At 32.2% G+C, this 23,286-nt stretch overlaps 2 protein-coding genes and 1 pseudogene across 3 annotated transcripts; 2 read left to right on the top strand and 1 right to left on the bottom strand.

The window, feature by feature from the left end:
• Positions 1-4,738: 4,738 nt before the first annotated feature.
• Positions 4,739-6,985, bottom strand: LOC111277783 (protein DETOXIFICATION 49-like). Its single transcript, XM_022864203.2, has one exon. It carries the CDS (start codon positions 6,514-6,516, stop codon positions 4,903-4,905), a length of 1,614 nt encoding a protein of 537 aa, XP_022719938.1. The 5' UTR covers positions 6,517-6,985; the 3' UTR covers positions 4,739-4,902.
• Positions 6,986-15,616: 8,631 nt separating this feature from the next.
• LOC111277773 (dehydration-responsive element-binding protein 1E pseudogene) lies at positions 15,617-16,708 on the top strand (annotated as a pseudogene). The gene has a single exon (XR_016329066.1). The product of XR_016329066.1 is annotated as a dehydration-responsive element-binding protein 1E pseudogene (transcript).
• A 3,394-nt stretch (positions 16,709-20,102) lies between these two features.
• LOC111277764 (UDP-galactose/UDP-glucose transporter 4-like) lies at positions 20,103-23,277 on the top strand. Its single transcript, XM_089746118.1, has 7 exons — positions 20,103-20,714; positions 21,306-21,334; positions 21,447-21,648; positions 21,797-22,039; positions 22,104-22,205; positions 22,579-22,686; positions 22,804-23,277. The coding sequence occupies exons 1-7, from the start codon at positions 20,589-20,591 to the stop codon at positions 23,050-23,052; spliced, it is 1,059 nt and encodes a 352-aa protein (XP_089602244.1). The 5' UTR covers positions 20,103-20,588; the 3' UTR covers positions 23,053-23,277.
• Positions 23,278-23,286: the final 9 nt, after the last annotated feature.

The raw sequence follows: 23,286 nt of genomic DNA, 5'->3' as shown, positions 1-23,286 counted from the left end.
AAAAAAAAGGTAAATTCGATATACTTACCTACTTAGAATTAATAAAAATAAATTGAATAATAAAAAGACATTAATTAATTAGCATAACTCATGTGTCACGAGTCGAGACTCAAGCTTCGAATTCGTGCGGTTCTGAGATCCAGACATTCACCTTTTTGAAGTTTCGAATCAGCCTAACTGTCATGGTTCACACCTTTGTCTACCTTCTTCGAGGTGCTTGACGTAGATCGAACAGTTTAGAGCTGACTCTGATACCACTTGTCACGGGTCGAGACTCAAGCTCCGAACCCGTGCGACTCCGAGATCCGAACATTCACTCTTCTGGCGTCCCGGATCAGCCTAATTGTCACAGTTCACACCCTTATGAGGTATTGTCCGTTCTGACCCCCTGACCTCACGATTTTATCCTACAAAAGACACCTCAAAAAGTGAAAGTGGTGTGAACCATTTTATATCCCAGTGACTTTTCTATTACGTTCGATGTGAAATTCAGAACGTTTTTCTAGGTCTGTGACACGTGATTGATTATATATTATATATTTTTATTTAAAAATTATCAAAAATTAAATTTTAATAACTAAAATTAAAAATTTAATACTCAATCAAACAATTTTCTGTTGGCTTATATATTATCTTTGCTGATTAATTAGTTTGACGATGGAGACGTTCGTATTATACTTTGAAAATATGTGCATGAGGCTGTCAAAGCATGGACCATGATTCATGTCTGACATCAAAAGAGCTACTTCATGCTGTTCATTAAACAACTAAAATTTTACATTGGTTTTTTTAGAATTAATGTTACAAATGATTCTTAAATTATAATAAAATATTTAATATAAATTTTAAATTTTAAAAATATTTAATATAATATTTTAAATAATAAATTTATTAATTAATCTGATATTTGAATGATTGTTTTTTTACTATATATCATCATTTATAACTGATTATGTTAGAAATGAGTATTACATTAGTTAATAAATTTAAAGTTCATATATTATATTAAAAAATTTTTAAATTTAAGTATTATGTTGAATATTTTATTATAATTTAATTACAATTTATGATATTAACTTATATATATATATATATATATATATATAAACAAAAGAAACTGCAACCTAAAAATATAACAAAAAATTTCAAGTGATAGGTTTCGGATTTAAAACATATTGAATATCATAATTATACAAATCAATTAAATTAAAATTTGAATTCAAATCTTACATTGTTCTTATCTTTAACGAAATTTTACATTTTGTAAAAAGAAAAAAAAAGGTAGTGGGGTTTGAAGCATTATCACAACTTAGATTATTATTCCATAAAAGACAAACATATCAAGATAACTCAGGGATTAGTGGAAGGATTATGCTCAATTGACCACCGACCGGCACTTTAATCTTGTTAAAACAAGGTGTCTTACAAACATTGAAGAAATGCTTTTCATCGTTTTTATCTGTTCCAACTTTCTTTTTTAACATTATCTTTTTAAGGTGTCAATTTCGTTGACATTAATCAACATGATCAGAATCATACTCTCATTACCTAATTCTTTAAACAAGTTTAACCAAGCTATCATTTGATGCTTTTAAAATGAGGTGAAGACATTTAACTATCCCTGATTTGTTGTTTAACATTTTCTTTTGTGAACTATCCCATTTTGTTTAGGGCTTAATGCAAGACAGAAACAAGGTTTGGTGAGCCGGCGGCACCGTCTTGTCTTTTCATTAGATAATGGAAGAGTCTTCGGCAGCTGATGGGGCAACCATTGTCCTGTAGCTGCTGATTGGCAGGTTTCTAAATTTATTTTCTAAATTTTTTTAAATACTTCATTTCAGTCATTAAAAAGTTTCTATAATAGAAGAAAAAATGAAAAGTTTTTTTTTTTCTTTTTTCTTATTATCTACATCTCTTGCATCTAGCGAGATTTTGATTCAAAAGTGCTTTACTTTTTATTTTTTTAATGATAAATAAATTGATATAAATGATTTTGAGTAATTGCCTCAACTTGAAATATTATTAAAGGTATTTTGAATTATAAACTTAATTCAATTAATTTATATAATTATTTTTAAAATATAATATTTAAATATATATATATAATTTAAATCTCAACACGTATAATTTTTTTTATTTTTAGATCATAATCTTTTTTATAACAAATATTTATTTTAAAAAATAATTTATATTAACGTAAAATTTTTTAATTTTATATTTTTTTAATCATTAATTATATATATATATATATGTAGTCTTTAGAAGGATATAAATCATTTTAAAAGAAAGTTGCCGAAAACATAATAAAATAAAATGGCAAGAAACATTCAACTTCATATATATATATATATATATATGTATATATATTCTTAACTTTTGCGCCATTGTTTACCAGAAAAGGTCAACAGATTAGACTGGGTGTTTTACAAATGTCAAAAGGCAACTGATTAATTAACAAAAATTATATTATCGTTGTCATTTTGGAAGAGGAATCATGACCAAAAACGAATTTATCACTGACCAAAAGATTGAATTGATTTGCAATAATTTAATGGAAAAAGGCTAGCCAATTAAGTGAGATTGAGGTGTTTGTGAATTGGCTACCTTGGAAGACTGCATATTATAAAAATAAGCATATACATAAAGCTTCGATATGCATTTTTAAGACATAGTGGACGAAACAAAATCGATGAATGGTTTAGCATTTAGCTTAAAAATAATATAAGAAAATATCACCCAACTGCTATAGGAAATTAGAGATTTATGCAAGTCTTTCTCGTAATCAAGTATTAATTCCTTATCATTTAAACAGAAAATTATTGGCATTTTGACAAGTAATTAATGATATATATTTCTTTCTTTCTATTATATATATATATATATATAAATACACACATATATATATTTCAGTTAATTATGGACTATTCTCATCAAATGTAAGAAAAAAAATATATTAATTACAAAAATCTTTCAAAACTGAATTTTATTTGTACCATGAAAATTTTTTTGGTAGATTGTATGACGCTGAATCTCATGGAAAGAAAAAGAAGGAAAAAATTAAAAAAAAAGGAAGGTCAAAGAGTTTCATTGGAAAAGGTTGAATTATATTGTTTGAGATATTATTAAGTTTTAAGTACATTTTGATCATTTTCTCTCATTAGAGATTGTCAATATATAATTAAAAATATTTTAGATTTTTAAATTGATCTTACATGTGAAATTGATATGAGATTATAATATTATAATAATTCGATTATCTCATCAATTTGATCATTGGATCCCTTTCAATGTTGATTTATCGTCTTTTGAGTGGACAATTAACGTCCAAGTTAGCTTGGTCTTCTAACTCATCTTTGACCACAAGATTGATCTCAAATAGCTTGAGTTACATGAAATTTTTTATCTTTTAATTATAAATAGTAACACCTAAATATTTTTTTATTTATCTAATATTTTTATACTCTTTTATTTATTTATTTATTTTTTTTATCGATTTCGAACTTAAACATCGAATATAAATATTGAAATCGCTCTCAAACTTTTTTTCCTTTCTTATTAATTTTAAAGTTATACCCCAACAGATCAGCTCGACATGAACATTTATGTTCAAATTGAGCTAAAAGTTAAAAAGGGATGACCCAAACCTAGACGCATTATGTAATGTTTAGTTTTGAGGAAGAGCCTGCTATAGAAGCCAAATGCAGGTATATGCAACTGTTGCAATATCCCATAATTCGAGTTGGTTACTTGGATTTAAAAAAAAAAAAAAAGGATAGAGACAAAGAAGATAATATCCAGTCACGATCTCGACCAGTGAAAAGCGGGCAAAAGAATGTGTGTCTTGGTTTGGCAAGACAAAGGAGTAATCCTTTCAGACATTGGTATTTCTGAAAGTAAAGTAAAGCCAATATTATTTTTGGTCTAAACAAGATGAAAACAACGTACCTACTAAGTTCACACCCAAAAAAGGTTCTTGAACTTCTTTGATGGATTTGATTAGCTGTTTTTATTGACTTGGTGAATTTGGTTGAATCCTGTCCACAAGAAAGAATGCTTTAGAAGCACCAAATTTTGCAACGCAATTAGCGATAGCTACAGTCAAAGTGCTAGCTAGAAGACAACTTGAACTGGACTTTTCTTTTACAAATCACAATTAAAAGTTTCTCAAGCTTATCCAAAACTTTTGAGTTAAATCTAGAATAAAATTAAAATCCCACACCTTTATCTGAAATTTTAAAAATTTTAAAAATTTTTATTTTTTTTATAAGTTGGTGATTTATTTTTATTTTAAAAATGAGGTAACTTCTCTTACTTTTAAATTTTCTGATAAAAAAATGTTTTTTTTAAACTCAACTTTTTATTATCTAAAGTTACTGTAATCGATTTATGAGATGGAGTGACTTTGTTCAAATAATCCACGTTTAAGGCAGAAAGAGTGATTCACGGAGTCGGCAGTGAAAATGGTGATCGGTTGGGCACGGGCACTGGCACGTTGGATTCCAAGCAGCCGACATGAGTGTTTAAAACGAAATCCCCACGTGCCATTTTCCACCATGGACTCCTACGCTCCAATTACGATGTTGATCCTCTGATACCCGTTTGAGGAAATTGTTACGCACAGCTCAAGGCGCTTCCATACAAAATGACAGAACAAACATTGCCCGCTTAAAAACTTGTACCTTTTTGCCAACAAAATCTACGCTCTGTTTTTCTTTTCTATTCTGAAACAAGAGAACAATGCAGAAAACAAAGTCTGTGCCAACTTATTTATCCTTAAATTTCAATTCCGTCCCCGCTTAATACTTTACATGAATTGGACGTTATTAAAGGTACAGTGCTAATGTTTTGATCAAATTTACATGAAAAAAATTGGTTAGAAAAATCAACCCCTTCTGTTCCAAATCAAACAGGTAAGTTGTTTTGCTTTATGTCATGTAATATTCCTGTAGATTCTTGGGAATCAGAATCAACTTTTAATGTTCCATCCTGATTGGTATGGCCAGCATCATCCATAGGAATGGCTCTGGTAAGTTCCTGCGCCCTCCAGGCTTGAAATTCCCAATCTGTACTTGTCACAATGAACAACATGGTCACCACACATGAGGCTTGGGCGGCTAGAAGACCAAGCCAAAGACCTTTGAAATCAAACCCGGCAAAGAAACTCAACCATACTGCAATTGGCATGCCTACCAGGTAGAAGCAACCCAGGTTGATGTTTGCTCCCAATTTTGGTCTTGCGGTTCCCCTTAAAACTCCACAGCCTGTTGTTTGTGGGCAGTTTCCTAGCTCACAAAGTCCAAGTATAGGCAAAACCATTGATGTTAAGGCAATGATTTCTGGGTCATCGGTGAACATGGTAGCCCAATTTTTTCTTACCAGTATAGCGAAAACCAATGCTGAAAGTCCTAGTATGGAGCTCGACGAGAGGCCAACGATTGCAGCCAGTCTTGCTTTCTTTGGATTGTTAGCTCCAAGTTCATTTCCAACTCTTGTTGACACACCAAAACTTAAGGAAGATGGGAAAATGTATATCAAAGATGTGGTTTGAATCAAAATGCCCATTGAAGCAACGGTTGCCTGTGGATTTAACAACAATCCACATAGCAAAATCATGATTTCATACCACCACCATTCCAGGCAAACTGAAATGCAGCTTGGAATGGATAAATTCAATAAATATTTCCAACCTTTCAAGCATTCTGAGGAAATTCCACCCCAAGTTTTCTTGCACGCCCCGGAGATTTTAACGTAAACGATCAATGAACCTACGAGATTGAAATTCGTCCAAATGGAGCCTAAAGCAACGCCTTTGATTCCAAGGTTGAGCACAGAAACAAGAAGGTAGTTAATGGGAATGTGGAGAAGAACAGCCAGAGTAGAACAGTATGTCAGAGGCAGAGTTATAGACTGAGTCCTCAAATATGTACGCAAAGGATGTAAAACGGATTGTGCTAGAAGGTCGGGTAGAGAATAAAGAATGTAGGATTGAGCTTCATTGGCAATATTTTCATCTTGACCGCAAAAGAGAAGGATATTTTTCATGTTGAACCATAAAGACGCTATAACGATTGAAGTCAATAGAAGCAGAAGTATCATTCTTTGCATGGTGAGGCCAAGAAGTTTGTATCTTTTGGCACCAAAAGCTTGGCCACAGATGGGTTCCATTCCCATGGCTAGGCCAGAGAGAACTGAGTATCCAGTGATGTTAGCAAATCCAATAGCAAGCGAGCCACCGGCCAAAGCGAGCTCACCTAGACGGCCAAGAAACAACATCGAAATCATGGAGCGAGAATAGAGCAAAAGCCCTGTTAGTACCATCGGAAAAGCTATGTTGGCTATGCATTTTGCTTCTCCAATTACAAGAGACAGACAAGTCTTTTCTGAATTCTGGTCTTGTTTGTGTTCTGTTGGGTTCTTGGGGTTCAAAGGAGTTAACATGTCTGTTTCCTGTACTTTGATTGAAGTAAGATTTTCGTGGTCCACACTCTGTTTGCAAGAGGAGGGAAAGCAGCACATGATTCTGGACTTCTGTGAAGAGAAAGAAAAAAAGAGACACGTAGGGTAAAACCCAGAGGGGAATTTGGGTATAGTATGAATGAGAGATAGCTAATGGGGTGGCTGCTAAGATTTTAAGACTTCGTGGTTTTTAAAAGGGGGGTTTTAATCTCTCTACACAAAGGGTGCTAGTCCACCCAATCCACGAGGCCTTTTATAAACTAAGAAAAGAAGGAAAAAAGTTGACACATTGACCTCAATTTCCAACTGAAATTCCTTTTAGAAACATTCCAACCAAATTTCCAAGCTCCCTCCATTTATGACCGACCAAGAGATTCACTGTTGACCTTGGGCCTGCAAATGACAAATCAATCGCTCAGGTCTCGACACCTCTACCTCAAAACTTGCTGTTTGCTGCACAAAATGCTTCACAAGTGTCAAGAATTTATGATATCTGTTTAAACTTTTAGCCTTTAATTCCTTTCTTTAATTGGGGTACAAAACATTTAACCTTCAACCTTTTATTTTAGCCTTTAATTTCTTTAATTAAGGGGACAAAGCGTTTAACCCTCAACTTTTAATTGATTATTGGTTATGTTTTCTCTTTTTAAGGGTTCCCAAAGAACGTTTTTGGTTGAGAATTGACAAAATAAATATTTGGACGGTTATCTGTGGACCCAATTGCACACATGAGTTTTGACTTACTTGTTCAACCTCTTCTGTTTTGTTGCTTAGGCAACAACTAAACTATCTTAGCTTTTCCGGCCAAAAAAAATCTATCTTATCTTTATTGTACTAATGGATTGGCTGCTTTAAAAATGTTTAAATCTTTTGTGCAAAATGTTTTCTAAAATGTTATCAATATGAGGCTAGGGTATAAAATGTATCCCTAAGATTTTGTCTTGGAGCACGGTCGGCTACATGTCGACGATGCAGTCTCGCAATGGCACCCAACTTTTCAACCAAAAGTTCTATGAATGGTCTAGCAAACAGCTGCTTGGGACGGTGGCATGCGCGCGCGATATACATGTCGATGTTAGCCTTTGTACACGTCTCTTTTTTGTCTTGATCGTCATCATCTTCTTCGTCCTTGGAAGCCATCATCTGCCCCCTCGGACACGCCCACGGAAACAACAAATTTTGAAAGTTAGGATTAGCAAAAGAGTAACATGAAAGTTCAGCCAACCGCTATGTGACAAAAGGGAACTCATGGCTCGAGATATTGTCACAAGTTTATGTCCAAAATTTCTTGAAATCGAGGCCTAGAAAAAGCCAATCAATTATTTTTCTATGCTTTTATTCTTTTGTATTGGCTTCACCCCTTTTTTCTTCAGATCACATGAGGGTTTTTTGCATGATGATTTATTTTGTTTAATTCTAATTTCTATCTTAATAAGCAATTTGAGTGCTTATAAAACTATAGTGTAAGAAAACCATCCACCATAAAACAGGCATCTTACCGACGTAATTATGGAGTCACTATAGTTAATCAATTTGATTTTTAAAAGTTAGGTTGGATTATATATGCATGGCAGGATCCATGGTTTAGCAAGATTAAAAAATGGTTGGCAGTTTTTTTAAAAGACTATAATTTCAACGATTTGAAAAATAAAATGAAAAACATGTTATTTGATCAATAACCTAGTGACTTGTTGATACATTTAATATAACTTAAATACGAAAAAGTATTACTTGACTCAAAGATTTGTGATATTCAATATAGCTCAATTTCATTCAAAATTGGAGGACAGGTACATTTGGTTCCCACTATAGCACCAGCCACCAGGGAAGGAATATAGGAAAAAGTTTAATTTTTTTTTAATAAGAAAAAAATTATGATAAATAGATTGTTCAGTCTCTTAGATCAAAGTAAGATATATTGTACTTGACATTTTAAGACAGATAATTATAAATCATGCATTCGAGATAACTTCAATAAATAATTATCGATAGAACTCAAACGATCCAAGATCTTTTTATCGAGAAAGACAATCCTAACTAATTGAACCTATCACGTTTTGATAAAATTCAATTTTTTGTAGTTTTCAAATGTGTCAATATCATGTACAAGAATGGTGGTAGTGTTTTAGTTGATAGGACGATATCATCGTTAGAATGTTCAAAGATTAGACATTTCTTCTATCTTCAAACTATGACTACTGTAGAAACTTTAACTTCTACATGCATCTGGCATCGAAAATCTTTGTCACCAGCAGTCAGCAATACGAAGAAAATTTTGCTTCGAAGACAGAGGAATTAAGTCATTAACGGAGTCTTTTCACCAATTAAGATTAATTAAACTTTTTTTCCTAAATTAGAGTACTTTAAAATAAAGATTATAACGGTTCAGTTCGAATCGAATTCAATTCGATTTTTTTAAATATTGTATAATATTATAAAATTTTAAAATTTAATTCAAATTGAATTGAATTTTCATTCTATTTGAATCAAATCAAATTGAATTATATCAGTTCGATTTAATTTGGTTTATCGATTTTTAATTTTTATTTATTATTTTAATATAAATTTTTAATATATTTAAGTAAATTTTAATATAAAATTATTATTTTTACTTTATAAATTTTAAAATATATATAAAAATTAAAATATATATATAATTTGGTTATTCAATTTTTTTTTAATTTTTAATTTTTTTATTCAAAATTTGATTCGAATTTTATATATACTTTTAATATTTAAATTTAATCTGTATCAAATTAAAAAAATTGATATAAATCAAATCAAATATTATGATTTTAAATTGATTTTTTAATTTTTTTTTCTTACTCCACTTTTAAACTTATTTTCTTAAATACTTCAATATATGTAAGCACTATATTATGTCTACGTGGCCTACTTAATATAATATATTTATTTTATTTTATTTAGGATTTATATTTGATGTATTAGACAATGTTGCCGGCGATAGACACTGTAACTGGTACCAACATGAGTGTCTCGTTTGTTGTCGCTGACAAACATTCTCTCTAATAAACACAAATATCTTCAGGAAATCCTCAACAGTAAAAACTCAGTCTTTCAAATTGAACTCCAAGAAAACCTTTATTTCTGCTCCCTCCCCTTACCTAAAAAAGAAATACTATTTCCGTCGTCAAGTTCTTTCCTCTTCCACTCATTATATCAACACACCATGCCACAATACTACACTTGACCTATAACCTTTGTTGGAGAAGAATCTGAAAGAAATAAAAAGTGGGTATTGACTGTCCAAACATGCATTATTAATTTCTTTTACGCAAAAGATGATTTTGATTGCTAAAATCTTAAGATTTTGATTTTTATAATGGTTTTTGGATTTTATGGTTAATGATAAGTTTTGTGTTTGTCTTGTTTTATTTTCAAGTACATGATGAATGAGTTAATTCTCTTGTGAGCTATGTCGATTGTATAAGATTATTCGAATCACAATTTTATTTATTTATTTATTTTTGTCATATAGATAATAATACGGTGCTTTTATGGTTTGAAGTATCTAACTATTCTAATCTGAAAAAAAAAAATTAATTAAGTAAGAACTCGTCATTAGCATGTAACGACCGGCAGTATTTCAGTCTCCTTGGTTTATTTTAGGCAAAAGTTAGGTAATTAAATCAAATCGATTCGGCTTGATTTTTCTAGGACGGATTGGATCAAGACATCAATGGGTCATTAACGGTTAGACTTAGATTTTTCTTTTTTCCATTTCTGTAAGAGTGGGCTTTCTTCATTTACAAAGAGAACCCGTAACCAACCCAAACTATTTCAAAACTGAGCCCCAATTTGTCCATAATTGGGTTGGATCAGATTGATTTTTCTTCAAAAGATGAACAACTTGTATCATATATTTAAATAATTAGAAATTTTACCATGAAGATTAACACAAACTCCTGTGGGCTATGTCTTATGTCATTTAAAAAAAAAAAAACAAAACCAAAAAATTTCAAGTTCGTGAATGTTTAAGTCGACTATCCTTATTTCAATTGATATGTTATTAAAGTTGATACTTAAAAATTACAAATTTGAAACTTGTAATATTCTTTTCACTAGTTATGTAAGTGAGTAGCGGAGTTTAAAAATAACTTAGGCGTGAGAGCTTAAAAGGTGGAGCCCAATTCCCACATTTTACAGGACAGGTCCGAACATGAAATTCAGTCCATTTGCAACCTTTGGACTTTAAAAGGCTGGGGACAAAGATGGATGGACTGCATTTGCCAATTTACGAGCTTTTTGGTCTCACAAGTTCAATCTCTTCTCTTTTAAGCTTGGGCTGGCCTCAAATTACATTTTAAACCTAAGCCCAGACTTTAACCACGATTGTGATTTCTACGTTGACAATTGAAATCGCTATTCGTGTTAAATAATGGTGTCAAATCCCTGACATGAAAACTGCAAACTTTGATTCACCACCAAAGGTTTCAGGTTGGGTTCCAGTCATGTTACTACCTTATACTTGAAATTGCCACCTCTCTGCAGGCCCACGATGAGCCCTTCTAATCAAATCCACACATGTACAATTTATAAAACTCGTTTTAATGTTTTCAATTAGCTGTTAACCACAATCTCGATCCTACAATTATCACTGTGGCTCATTATCATTTACGCCTCATTACCGACGTAATTACCAACTACGTCAAGAGATTGTTGTCACCCTTTATCCTTCCTCCTTACAGCATTTTATAGTTGATTGTGGTTGTGTCGGACAGATAAGATATTTTGTTAATGACCTTTTCGATCTTTCGTAATTTGGGCTTACTTGGACTGTTTAACATAATAACAACAAGGAATAACATCAATGCAGTTGCAAATGCGTGGTTTCCATTGTTTGATTCTTTCCATCAATTCAGCTTTACAGATTATGGTTTATGGATAAACAATGGCTGACATGACATGACTTCTTTTTTTCCTTTAATTTTTTAAAGCATGTTAATGCTTATAAAATTGACCAGTCCCTTCTAAATTACTTAAAATGTTGTACAAATTTGCTGAGAGACAATTTTAAAAAATTAATTGATTTAAATTGATTTTTTGTGAATTAATTTTGAATATAAGTATAAATAGCAACAAACATTTGCGCTATCAAATGAGTTAGAAATTGGGCCGAAATTCCTTTCACACAAAATATAGAATATTTTATTAAAAAAATAAAAATTAAAGGTAGGCATGGACGTACAATAGATCCAAACATGGTTTGACTTTAAGAGAAAATAAAATCAGGATAATAGGGGAAAAAAATAAAATTTTAAAAAATAATTTAAAATTATAATATTAGATTTAATTTGAATATTTTTTATTTGATTCAAATTAAATTTAAATATTAAATATATATGTTAAATTTAGATTAAATTTTAGATAAAAAATATAAAAATTAAAAAACAGAATTAAATCAAATTATATATATTTTTAATTTATATATATTTTAAAATTTTATAAAATAAAAAAATAATTTTATATCAAATTTTTTTAATATATTAAATTTTTATATTAAAATAATATATAAAAATAATAAAATTAAAATTAAAATCTATAAATCGAATCTAACTAATAAAATTTAATTCGATTTGAATTAAATGATGATTCAATTTAAATTCTAATCAAATTTTAAATTTTTATATATTTTTTAAAATTTTATAAAATAAAAAAATAATTTTAGATCAAAATTTTTATATTAAAATAATATATTAAAATAATAAAATTAAAATTAAAATCTATAAACTAAATCTAACTATTAAATTCTAATCAAATTTTAAATTTTTATATATTTTTTAAAATTTTATAAAATAAAAAAATAATTTTAGATCAAAATTTTTATATTAAAATAATACATTAAAATAATAAAATTAAAATTAAAATCTATAAACTAAATCTAACTAATAAAATTTAATTCCATTTGAATATGATTCAATTTAAATTCTAATCAAATTTTAAAATTTTATAATATTATATAATATTTAAAATAATTAAATTAAATTATCACCTATACACAATAGACGTCATTCTCAGTGGTTCGCTTTCGATTTTGAGGACAGATTTTGTTTACGAATTCGAGAAAAAAAGCCCAAATACCTACATTCCTAAGGAAACGTAGGCATCAGGCCCATAATTCTTTGGAAACTCAAGTGATCAACGTGGAACAAAAGGGGTCACAGAAATTAATATATAAGATATAACACTACTTTTATTTTAAAGGGTGTCGTAACGTCTAGATCCGGGGATCTATCGCTAGACATTGACTTTTAGGGAGTCGCCACCAATCTTTTTTATCTAGGTGCGATTGGCCACTTAAAGAATCTGTCTTTTTAGGGAACACCTAAGTTTAAGGGTCCCTAAAAGAATAGGTTCAGGTCTGCTAATCAGAACAGGGTTCGGGAGTTCGGTTACGTGTGAGGAAGGTTATAGCACCCTCATAACGCCCATCAAAAGATGGTACCAGCTTAAATTTGTGTTATCCAAAAGCCTTAAAATTTTACCAAATAATTAATTATTGGAAATTATTCTCAATTGACTCTAATACTTTTAGCAGAAAATTGAGAAAATTCCCTCACCTCAAGAGTATGCAAGAAAAACTACTGTTTCACTTACAGAGGCTCCGTCGTCGGATTATTTAAAAGAAAAAAAATAAAATCAAAATTAAGATAGAAAGGAAGGAAAGAATGATTTTTTTTTGTAGGGAAAATTGATATTTTCAACTTTTCCCCAAAAATATTTTTTTGGAAATTTTGATTTTTCAAAGAAAATTGATACTTTCAACTTTTCCTCAAAAACCCTTTTTTGAAAATTTATTTCTAAGGAAAATTGTTACTTTCAACTTTTCCCCAAAAAATATTTTTTTTGAAATTTTGATTTTCAAAGAAAATTGATACTTTCAACTTTTCCCAAAAAATACTTTTTTTTGGAAATTTATTTTTCTTTTAAGGAAAATTGATACTTTCAACTTTTCCCCAAAAATACTTTTTTTTGAAAATTTATTTCTAAGAAAAATTGATACTTTCAACTTTTCCCTAAAAATATATTTTTTTAGAAATTTTTTATTTTTATTTAAAGAAAATAAAATAATAAAAAATAAATAAAAAGAATATTACATAAACCTAATCTAATAAATAAAAATTAAAATAAACAAAGAAATAAATAAAAAAAAATTCAAAGAAAAAAAAAAAAAAAAACCTGGAGCGGCTCGGATCGCTGCTCGGCTCGGCTCGGCTCAAGGCAGGAAAACGGCTCGGGGGGAGCGGCTTGGCTCGGCTCGGCTCGACTCGGAGGGGGCTGGCACGGGCGGGTCAGAAAGCGGGTCGACGCCCGGGTCGGGTCGAGTTGAGGCAAAACGCGCGGATCCTCTGGGTTACTTAAGGCCAAAACGACGTCGTTTTGGGAGGGTATAAAAGGCACCTTCCTCCGTTTTTTGGCAGAACGCTCCTCCCCCTCTCTCTCTCTTCTTCCTTTTTCTCTCCCTTCTCTCTAGAAACCGAAGAACACCGGTGCCGGATTCTGGAAATTTTCGCCGGAATCTGGAAATTTCACCGGAAGTTGGCCGGAAAGTAACCGGTTTCTGGGATTCTTTGCCGGAAACTGGGCAGGTCGCCGGAAACTTCAATGTTGGCCGGAATTTTCGTCGGAAAATTTAAACTTCGCCGGAATTTCACCGGAATCTGGAAATTTCCCAGAAATTTCCAGAAAAAATTTTCGCCAAAAATTTCTAAAAATTCTTTTCTCACTCCCAGAACACTCCTAAACTTTTCCTAGCTTCCTATACGCCTCCTTTTCTCTTAAATCAGTAGCTTTGCTTACTGTTTTCTGTCTTTTTGAACTGTTCCAGGAGGTGCTTTATATAGGGATTAATCAGGAGTTTCTGATCAATCCCAATTCCTCCTTGGACGGGAATTCAATCTTTGAATCCCACTGGACTCTTCTGATTGAATTCCCACTTCCAATGGGATTCTTCAGCCTTCAATCTCAGCCCTCCAAAATCAAAATAAAAAAAAGCTAGATAATTAGAAAAGAAAATCAAAAATTAAAAATTAAAAATAATATCAGATAATTCGGAAAAAAGAAGATAGAATTAACAGATGATTAAAAAAAATAATAATAACAAATAAAATAAGATAAACCCAAAAATATATTACACAAAAAAAAAAAATAATAATATATAACTGTATAAATAAAATACATATAAATCTAATCTGAATAAAAATAAATAAATAAATAAAGATATACATAATAATAATAATAATAATAATAATATAATACATAAAATACAAAAAAAAAAAATATATACAGGATTGAAATAGGCCTTACCCATTTGGGTCAGGCCCAATTGATCTGAGCCCGGACCCAATTGGGTGTCTACAAAGGGCAAGTAAACAAAAAGGGTTTCAAATTGACGTGACAAAAATAACAGCAAGTCTAATTACTTTTTAATAATTTCTCAAACATTTTGAATTTATTTTACTTACCTTAATTAAATATTTGAAAATATATAAATAACTTTAAAATCTCAATATTTAGATTAAAAATACATTAAAAAAAAGATAAAATCAAAAGTAATTAGAGAAAAAAATTTTAATTAATCAAGATTTCACATACCTTATTTGATCTTATTTTTTATATCTTATAATTAATAACATAATTAATTAAACTTTCACGTGTAATGTCTATTGGTGTAGTAATCAAAATCACGGTTGACATGGTCAATTACGTATAAAAATATCGAAGAAGACGTTGACAAAGGTCATTGAATTTGAGGATAGATTTGAGAAACTGTTCCTTTAGCTCAATTCATGAACCAATTTTCCAAAACCCCTGACCAAGTTTTATATTTCCCATCCCAAACTTCGAAAAAGAAAAATAAACATGTCAATTTTCACTTTCCAACATGCACGTGGTAAACACCTGTGCGTACTGAGTTTGTAAACTGAAAGCTTAGCTGGAAGCAAAAGTGCGATAAGCCATTCGCCACCTGGAACTTGGATTTGGGATTAGACTTTTCTTTCTCCAATCTCAGCCTCTTCACCCAATGTGGGAACCGTGGGCTTTCCCAGCTGGCTCACTATCTTATGCGCGTCCGTGTGTAAATCGCAACATCTGCCCCACCCTTGCTTCCTGAAAAACTATATATATCATTCTCTCACTCTCCTTGCTGCTTAAAACTCCAAAGTTCGAGTAGGCAGCTTAGATTCAACTTCAAAACTGAATCCAGAAATCATAATCTCAAAACAGTTTACAAGACTTCACTGCTCTCTTTGCTGCTAAAAATCCCAACCAAAAAGAGTTACCCAAGTTAATTAGCCGCAATTCTCTTCATAAAACTTGACCACAGTACCGTACGCACGTTCCCAAATGGATATTTCAAGTCAATTCTCTGACCTTTTCTCCTTCAAGTCTTACTCCATGCCAGCTGATAGGTTGGAGCCATCGTCACCGTCTGAAGCGGGCACTGGACGCCAGGGTGCTCACTCTGATGAGGAAGTATATTTACTAGCAACGAGCAGACCTAAGAAACGTGCAGGGAGGAGAATATTCAAGGAGACACGACATCCGGTTTTTAGAGGGGTTCGAAGAAGGAATAAAGATAAGTGGGTATGTGAATTGCGGGAGCCTAATAAAAAGGCTCGGATTTGGCTTGGTACTTATCCCACCCCAGAAATGGCTGCACGGGCACATGATGTAGCTGCAATAGCATTTAGAGGCAAAGCTGCCTGCCTTAATTTCGCTGACTCTGCTTGGAGGTTGCCTGTACCGGCTTCAAAAACTGCAAGCGATATTAGGAGAGCAGCAGCAGAGGCAGCAGAGGCATTTAGGCCTCAAGAATTGAAGGAACTTTCAGGTAGCGACGCGAGACAGGAAAGTGTCAAGGCTTCAGATGGTGAAGTTTCCAGCAGTGACTGTAACTTTGGGAACAAGAAAACAGTGGCGGACAAAGTTCACTTCGTTGACGAAGAAGCAATGTTCGACATGCCAAAGTTGCTTGTCAGCATGGCTGAAGGTCTTCTACTTTCTCCGCCTAGGAATTGGGATGATGCTGATCGTGATATCGATGTGACTTTGTGGAGTTACTCAATTTGATTGGATCGGATTTAGTGTACATATTGCATGGTTTTGTAATATGATGCTTTATTAAGGTTTCGGATGTAGAAATAGCATCGACGTATTGTAAAAGGATGTTGAATTTGAAGTCAAGGGCATGTAATATATACAACTTCTAAGAAGTCTTTTGTTTCAATGGGTCTTCTCTGTTTCCTACGAGTCAAGCACTTTTAGAGGCTCAGAATCCAAGGAATAGAAGACGGAACTGGTTTCCTCGTCTTTGTGGGCCTCTTTTGCTTAAAACGTCTTGATGCAGTACGGTGATATTGATATATGTTTTTATCCAATTTGGCAAAACAATTGAAAGTGAAAGCGCGTGGGAAAGTAAATGGCATCGCTCTGTTACCTGGGTGGGAAAAACCCGTACTTGGCAGCATAATGCCAACCTATTGAAAGCTAACAATTGTAACTCTGTAAGCTGTGAGCCCCGTTAGAGGCAAGTGAAGGGAAGGAGGCAAGGGGATGTGGTCTAAAACATAAAATGGAGTAAAAATCAAAGTTGAGGTAAGCTTAATCAACCCATTATTTCGGACCAAGATCAAACGAGGCAGCATTCAGCTCAGCCACGCTAGCCTGAGAGCTTTCTTTGTGACATGAAGCTTTATGGGAAGGATATCCTCGTGGATATCTTAGACACGGATCCTATTAACATGTTGGATTCTTAACCAGTTCATAATTAAAATGAATCCAGCTCTGAAGATTTAATGAGTAAAGTGCAGCATAGGTTTCATAAATTCTACATTCACAAAGATTAATCTTGTTTTGGGCGCAGTCATAGCTCGGTCTGTAAGCTACATATGACCCATGAGTTGTTGTGCAGTAGTCCGTCGTTTCAGGCAACAAACTGTATCTGAATTTGAACCTGGTTTCTTGACGAGGTTTCAGCCACTTGTTTCCAAGATAATTGTCTGTTAGATCATAACGAAAGCATCTAACGGGTGCTTTATGGGATATGGAATTGGTTAAGTAGATTTCATGCAATGGAAGCTCTACGGGTTTCTTGCATTTTGCCCCAGACAAGGAGGTTTCATACAGCACCAAAACAAGCAACAAAATGAAATTTCCGGTGTTCTTGTTCATGGTGATGATGAATGATATCCTGTTGAAGATCCCGGGCGACTTACTTGCCTATCAATTTATAATAAAGGGAAATAAATTCCAAGTAAGAAAGGAATTAAATTTCTTCTTCTTTACTGCTATTTATTCACTTGAACTGATTTCATTAACTCTTTGAGCACTGAAATATAGCAATTAGTACAATTAACTGCCAACAATATTTGTTTGCATGGAATCTGATGAATTCCACCAGCTTCATATTTTCTTTAGTTTTGAGGCTGATGCACAGAAAGAGTGATACTGATATTTGAAAGTCAAAAGACTTCTTTTTGCACTAAGGGGCAAGCTATCTGCAAGGACCCCACTGCCTGCTATAGCTAAGCAAGTGCGGGAAGCAGGGGATACCACGTGTTTACATTTTGTACGTACATGAACCCTTCATCCATGTTAGAAGCGTGTTAACACGGTGTTATTTTATATTTAATAAATATTTATAATTTTATATTAAATTATATTTTTTTATTTATAATTAATTAATTTTAAAATAAATATTTAACGTGATATTAGAATTAATTTTTTTTTTACTTTTTATAAATTTGTCATGTAATAAAAAAATAATTTTTATTTACACATGATAAAAATTTATTAACATGATATTATCTCATATTTAATAAATATTTATAATTTTATATTTAAATTAATTTTTTATTTATAATTAATTAATTTTAATTTAAATACTTAATAAATCGTATGCAATGATCGTGACCATATATAGGAGAGTGCGCGTATATGAATAGGACCAGGACCCTAGTGATTAGAAAGTGATGACCATGATCTTGGTGGAAGGGATTCGTAAACGATGGAAAAGCAAATTTGAGCTTAAACTATTCCCTTATCTTGTTCCTATATATTGTGATATGTGTATCTGCCAAATGTTTTGAATACCATGCGTCACTTTTCCTTATGAAAATGAACAAATGAAACCTGCTTATACAAACAACCTTAATGTCCACGCTCCAAAAAAAAAAAAAAAAAAAGATACAAATACACTTGAATGAACATAAATGTGTAGTAGCTGAATTTGATAGCTCAAAAGTAAAATGCTGAAGATTTTGGGGTCAAAACAATAAAAATGTGTGAAACAAAGGGTGATATAAACAATTTTGCAAAATTTGCGGGGCCAGTTTTGAATATTGGGAGAATAAATTTGTTTACTCCCAGCTAATACGCGGATGCCAATCCTCAACTTTTTGTCTGTGGGTCAGAGCTTGGAATCAGGATTTGCCATTGCTTTTGCTATCGCCACCGGCTCTGTGCCGTACGTTTCCCCTGTTTCTGCTCCAACGCATACGGCAATTATCCTTGGTGTTAGAAAATCGGAGGTGGAAATAGCTATTGTGGATCCCACTCTGCCATATGCGGGCCCTACCTTTAGCCGCCAGGACACGTGGCTTGAAAAGGAAGTACACAGCAACGGTGAGATCTGGTAGCTCGTGGCCTGAGCACCTTTTCTGATATCTCGCGTTCTTTCAGTTTGCGATAATTCACCTTCCCGTTTTAATACAAAGAAGAAAACTCTAAGGGCGCGTTTGTTAAAATTAATAAGGAAATTTGGGAAAAATTAGAAAGTGAATTAAAGGCATTTTCTTTAACTTTTTTAATGTGATTGCAAATCATTATTAACAATAACATATATTTGTTATTTATTAATTCTTAAAAAGGATATTTTTAATTTAAATTTCTATGATAGCCAATTTAAAAACTCAACTATCAAGTTTGTAACAACCCTTATAAAAAATTTAAATGTTTCAATATAAAAGACAAAGTGGAAAAGAACAAAGAAAAAATTTGATGCTAGTAGAATATATATATATATGAGAATTGAAATTAAATTAAAATATTTCTCTTAGCAACTACCAATTCTTTAAAATCATTTCTTAAATTTTATTTGTATTATCATATAATAACCTTAAAAAGATATCATCTAATAATTGTGAAATTTAAATATTAATATTTATAATTTTTTATCTCAAAATTTTTTTTGGTAAAAGATAGTATTGAATAAAAAAACAATTTTTAGATTTATAGAAAGTTGAAAATAATAAGAGAAATAAAATGAAATTTTAATGGATTAATTCCATAATTGAATTTGATAAGAATAAAATTCTTATAATTTTTTAAAAAATATTAATATATGATTAACTTAAATATAAAGATTATATTTTTACATGAATTTCAATTTGTTAAAATTTATAAAAAAATTATTTTTTATAAACTCATTAGCCTAATATAAATAATTTATTTAAATCAATTTAAAAAAATATATATTAAAGGAATCCCAAAAACTCTTCATTAAAAAAAATTCATGGGAAGAACCGTCCCAACCTAAAAGTCAAAACTCTCCTTGTACAAACATACAAGTATCTTTTGATTCCATTTGCTCGAGAAAAATTTCCGAGAATTTACAGATAAACAACCCAAAAAATGTGTTGGGATTGGGAAGCTTGAAAATTATTGAATGACTCCATCTTTCTCGACGGCTCGACCCAAATACTTTATTTTTCTTCCCTTTTAAGTCGTGAGCTTTGTTGCCACCTTTTTCCCTGAGAGAGAAAGAAACACATAGATTCACACTCCACAAACGCTCCCTCTCTCCCGTAAATTTGATGCAACCTTTATTTTTGGTGAGAGGGAGAGTAAAGGAGAAATATTTTTAAAAATCTCATTTTGATACTTACCTTCTTCTCGTTATAATAATAAAAATCTACCCTTTTTAGCTGTCAGTTGAGGTGATAAAATAAACAAGAAAAGTGTTGTTTGAAGACCCTTTTTTCATCTGTTTTCTGGGCTTTATTCCGTTTTTTTTTTCAGGGGTTGAATTTTTTTGGAGGGGGGGTTTGGGTTTGGGGTTTAGTGTTTGGTGTTTGGTAAATTAAACGATCAGGACTTGTTGAAAGGAGATGAAAAGCGAGGATCAAGCAAGGTATTTGTTTCGAATTTCCCTTACAGACAGACCAAAATGGCAACAGTTTCTTATTTGTTCATCTGGGTTCTTCTTTGGTTACCTTGTTAATGGCGTCTGTGAGGTTTGTTCTTCCTGTCTTTTAACATTATTTGACCCCTTTTTGGGTGATCAATGAGCAACTTTATGAAAATATTTCATTTTATTAACAATGGCGTCTTGACTCTGCATGTGACCAATTCCCAGTCATGCATGCCGAATTTTTTTCTGTGTTTGTTTGCTGAGAAAATTATGGAAGAGGAAGAGACTTAGGAAATTCTAATAGTATTAGTATATTTTTTTATTGTTTGGTTGTCAAAAGTTGGCAATGGATTAGTTGAAACGTTGGTCTCAAGTATTTTCTCTGTATTTACCATGTCATTGCTTTGACTAGTTGATTTCTATGGTCAAATTATTCAATGAATATTTTTACGCTGTTTTATTGTATTTAATTTTCCATTTCAATCGCATGAGGCCTTGGGTCAGTGGCAAAGAAGAGGTCCTCTGATTCTTGAGCTTTTAGGTTTAAGTCTCAATGAGTGTGGGTTTGGTTGTTTAGATATGTTATAGTTTATTAGTTTATTAAATATGATGTAATCCTTGATTATGAGTGTAACTTCAATAAAAAATTACCATTTCAATCTGATGGTTGATGTGTTATTTTGCTTAATTGTAGGAATATGTGTATAACAGGCTTCAGTTCAGGTACATTCATCAGAAATTTCCCACATTTTTTTATCTGTATATTTCTTGAAATATGCCAGCTTCCACAAGTATACTTGGATTTTTATTGACTTAAATCTTGCAAATGTTTCAGCTATGGATGGTATTTTACTTTTGTACAAGGATTTGTTTACCTGATATTGATACGGCTTCAAGGCTTCAGTATGAAGCAAATGGTCAATCCATGGAAAACATATGTGAAACTGTCTGCTGTTCTCATGGGTTCTCATGGATTAACCAATGGTTCACTGGCCTACCTTAACTACCCTGCACAAATTATGTTTAAATCTACAAAGGTAACGAGTCAAAAACTGTGTATATTGTTCTTTCTGAAGCTATTGTAAAATTCTGCAATGTAATTTAAGATGCTCTCTCTCTTCTTCTTCTTTTTTTTTTTTTTTTCTGTTAATTCTAACGATCTACTTCTGTTGTCTGGAATTTTAGGTACTGCCAGTTATGATCATGGGTGCCTTCATCCCTGGCCTGAGAAGGAAATACCCATTTCATGAATACATCTCTGCTCTGCTTCTTGTAGTTGGCCTCATTCTTTTTACCTTAGCAGATGCCCACACATCTCCAAATTTTAGCATCATTGGTGTTATAATGATTTTGGGTGCTTTAATTATGGATGCTTTTCTGGGTAATTTTCAAGAAGCAATTTTCACCATGAATCCAGACACAACCCAGGTTTGCCATAGAATTTTCTGATATCTGTTTGAAACAAGAACTAACAATTCATTCTCTTCTGCAGATGGAGATGTTGTTCTGCTCAACACTAGTTGGGATTCCTTTCTTACTTGTACCAATGATTCTTACAGGAGAACTCGTTAGGGCCTGGAATTCTTGTTCTCAGGTAAAGAGCAATGCCCTCCCAGCCCCCCCCCCCCCCCCTTCCCTTTTATTTTATTTTATTGATATTATTCTTTCTTGCATTACCCTCTGCCCTGCGAGGGGTCTCAGGTGAAGAAATACTTCCTTTTTTGGATAAGGGAGTTTATTTCATCATCCAAAAAAAGCAGAGAATCTGCTATTAAGTTTAAAAAACTGGAATAAAGCCAGAAACTACAGCTAAGTAACTATCATGACAGACCCAACTATTCCACAGACCACTAGTTAGCACCTAGATTTTATTCCTCTTTTCTTTGGACATTCATTTTAAGTATTTTGATTATTACCATAATCTCTTGTTGCTAATGATGTTTTTGGCTTATGTCGATGAATCGCAGCATCCATACGTGTATGGGGTGTTAGTGTTTGAAGCCATGGCCACATTCGTTGGTCAAGTTTCTGTCTTATCCCTCATTGCTGTCTTTGGTGCTGCTACCACTGCCATGGTAAAATGTACTTGTAATTTCTTTGGATACTTGATTTTCCTAGAAGATCGATTTTCAACTATTTCATGATCTCAGCTAAGCTCTAACTACTAGTTTTCTTGTTGCACCTGCTTGCAGATAACAACTGCTAGAAAAGCTGTCACGTTGTTGCTGTCATACATGATATTTACAAAACCATTAACAGAACAGCACGGGTCAGGGCTTTTGCTCATAGCCATGGGAATCATATTGAAGATGTTGCCAGACAGTAAACCGGCACCTAGGATTCCTGTCTCACTTGTAAATGACAAGCATCTAAAAACCTCATCCAAAGAAGAGGAAAATGTAGAAATTGAAGAAGATGAAGAGAGAAAGCCCCTAGTCTGAAAGATAACGTTCAAGGCCTTAGCCCCTCAGTCAAGATTGCCCCTTTTTCTGTCTGTTTCAAATATTTTCATATTCAACATTCAGCAAGTCTTTTATCCCCTTACTGATCCCACATTCCCACTGCATTATAGGTGAGTAGTAACAAAATAAAAGAAAGTTGGACGTGAGGCACATCTGTAGCAGCTATTGTTGCTCTTGATAAATAACCTTCGTTGTGCTTCTCTAGTCATTTTA

This window comes from Durio zibethinus, chromosome 17 (assembly GCF_047325235.1).
Source record: "Durio zibethinus cultivar Kanyao isolate XHJ-2024 chromosome 17, ASM4732523v1, whole genome shotgun sequence".
Taxonomy (NCBI): Eukaryota; Viridiplantae; Streptophyta; class Magnoliopsida; order Malvales; family Malvaceae; genus Durio; species Durio zibethinus.
This window is presented reverse-complemented; position numbering and strand designations above follow the sequence as displayed.

Coding starts and splice junctions, on each gene's coding strand:
- LOC111277783 (XM_022864203.2), bottom strand. CDS start 6,516: ATGTGCTGCTTTCCCTCCTCTTGCAAACAGAGTGTGGACCACGAAAAT.
- LOC111277764 (XM_089746118.1), top strand. CDS start 20,589: ATGAAAAGCGAGGATCAAGCAAGGTATTTGTTTCGAATTTCCCTTACA. Junction 21,335..21,446: donor TATAACAGGCTTCAGTTCAG/GTACATTCATCA, acceptor CAAATGTTTCAG/CTATGGATGGTATTTTACTT. Junction 21,649..21,796: donor TTATGTTTAAATCTACAAAG/GTAACGAGTCAA, acceptor CTGGAATTTTAG/GTACTGCCAGTTATGATCAT.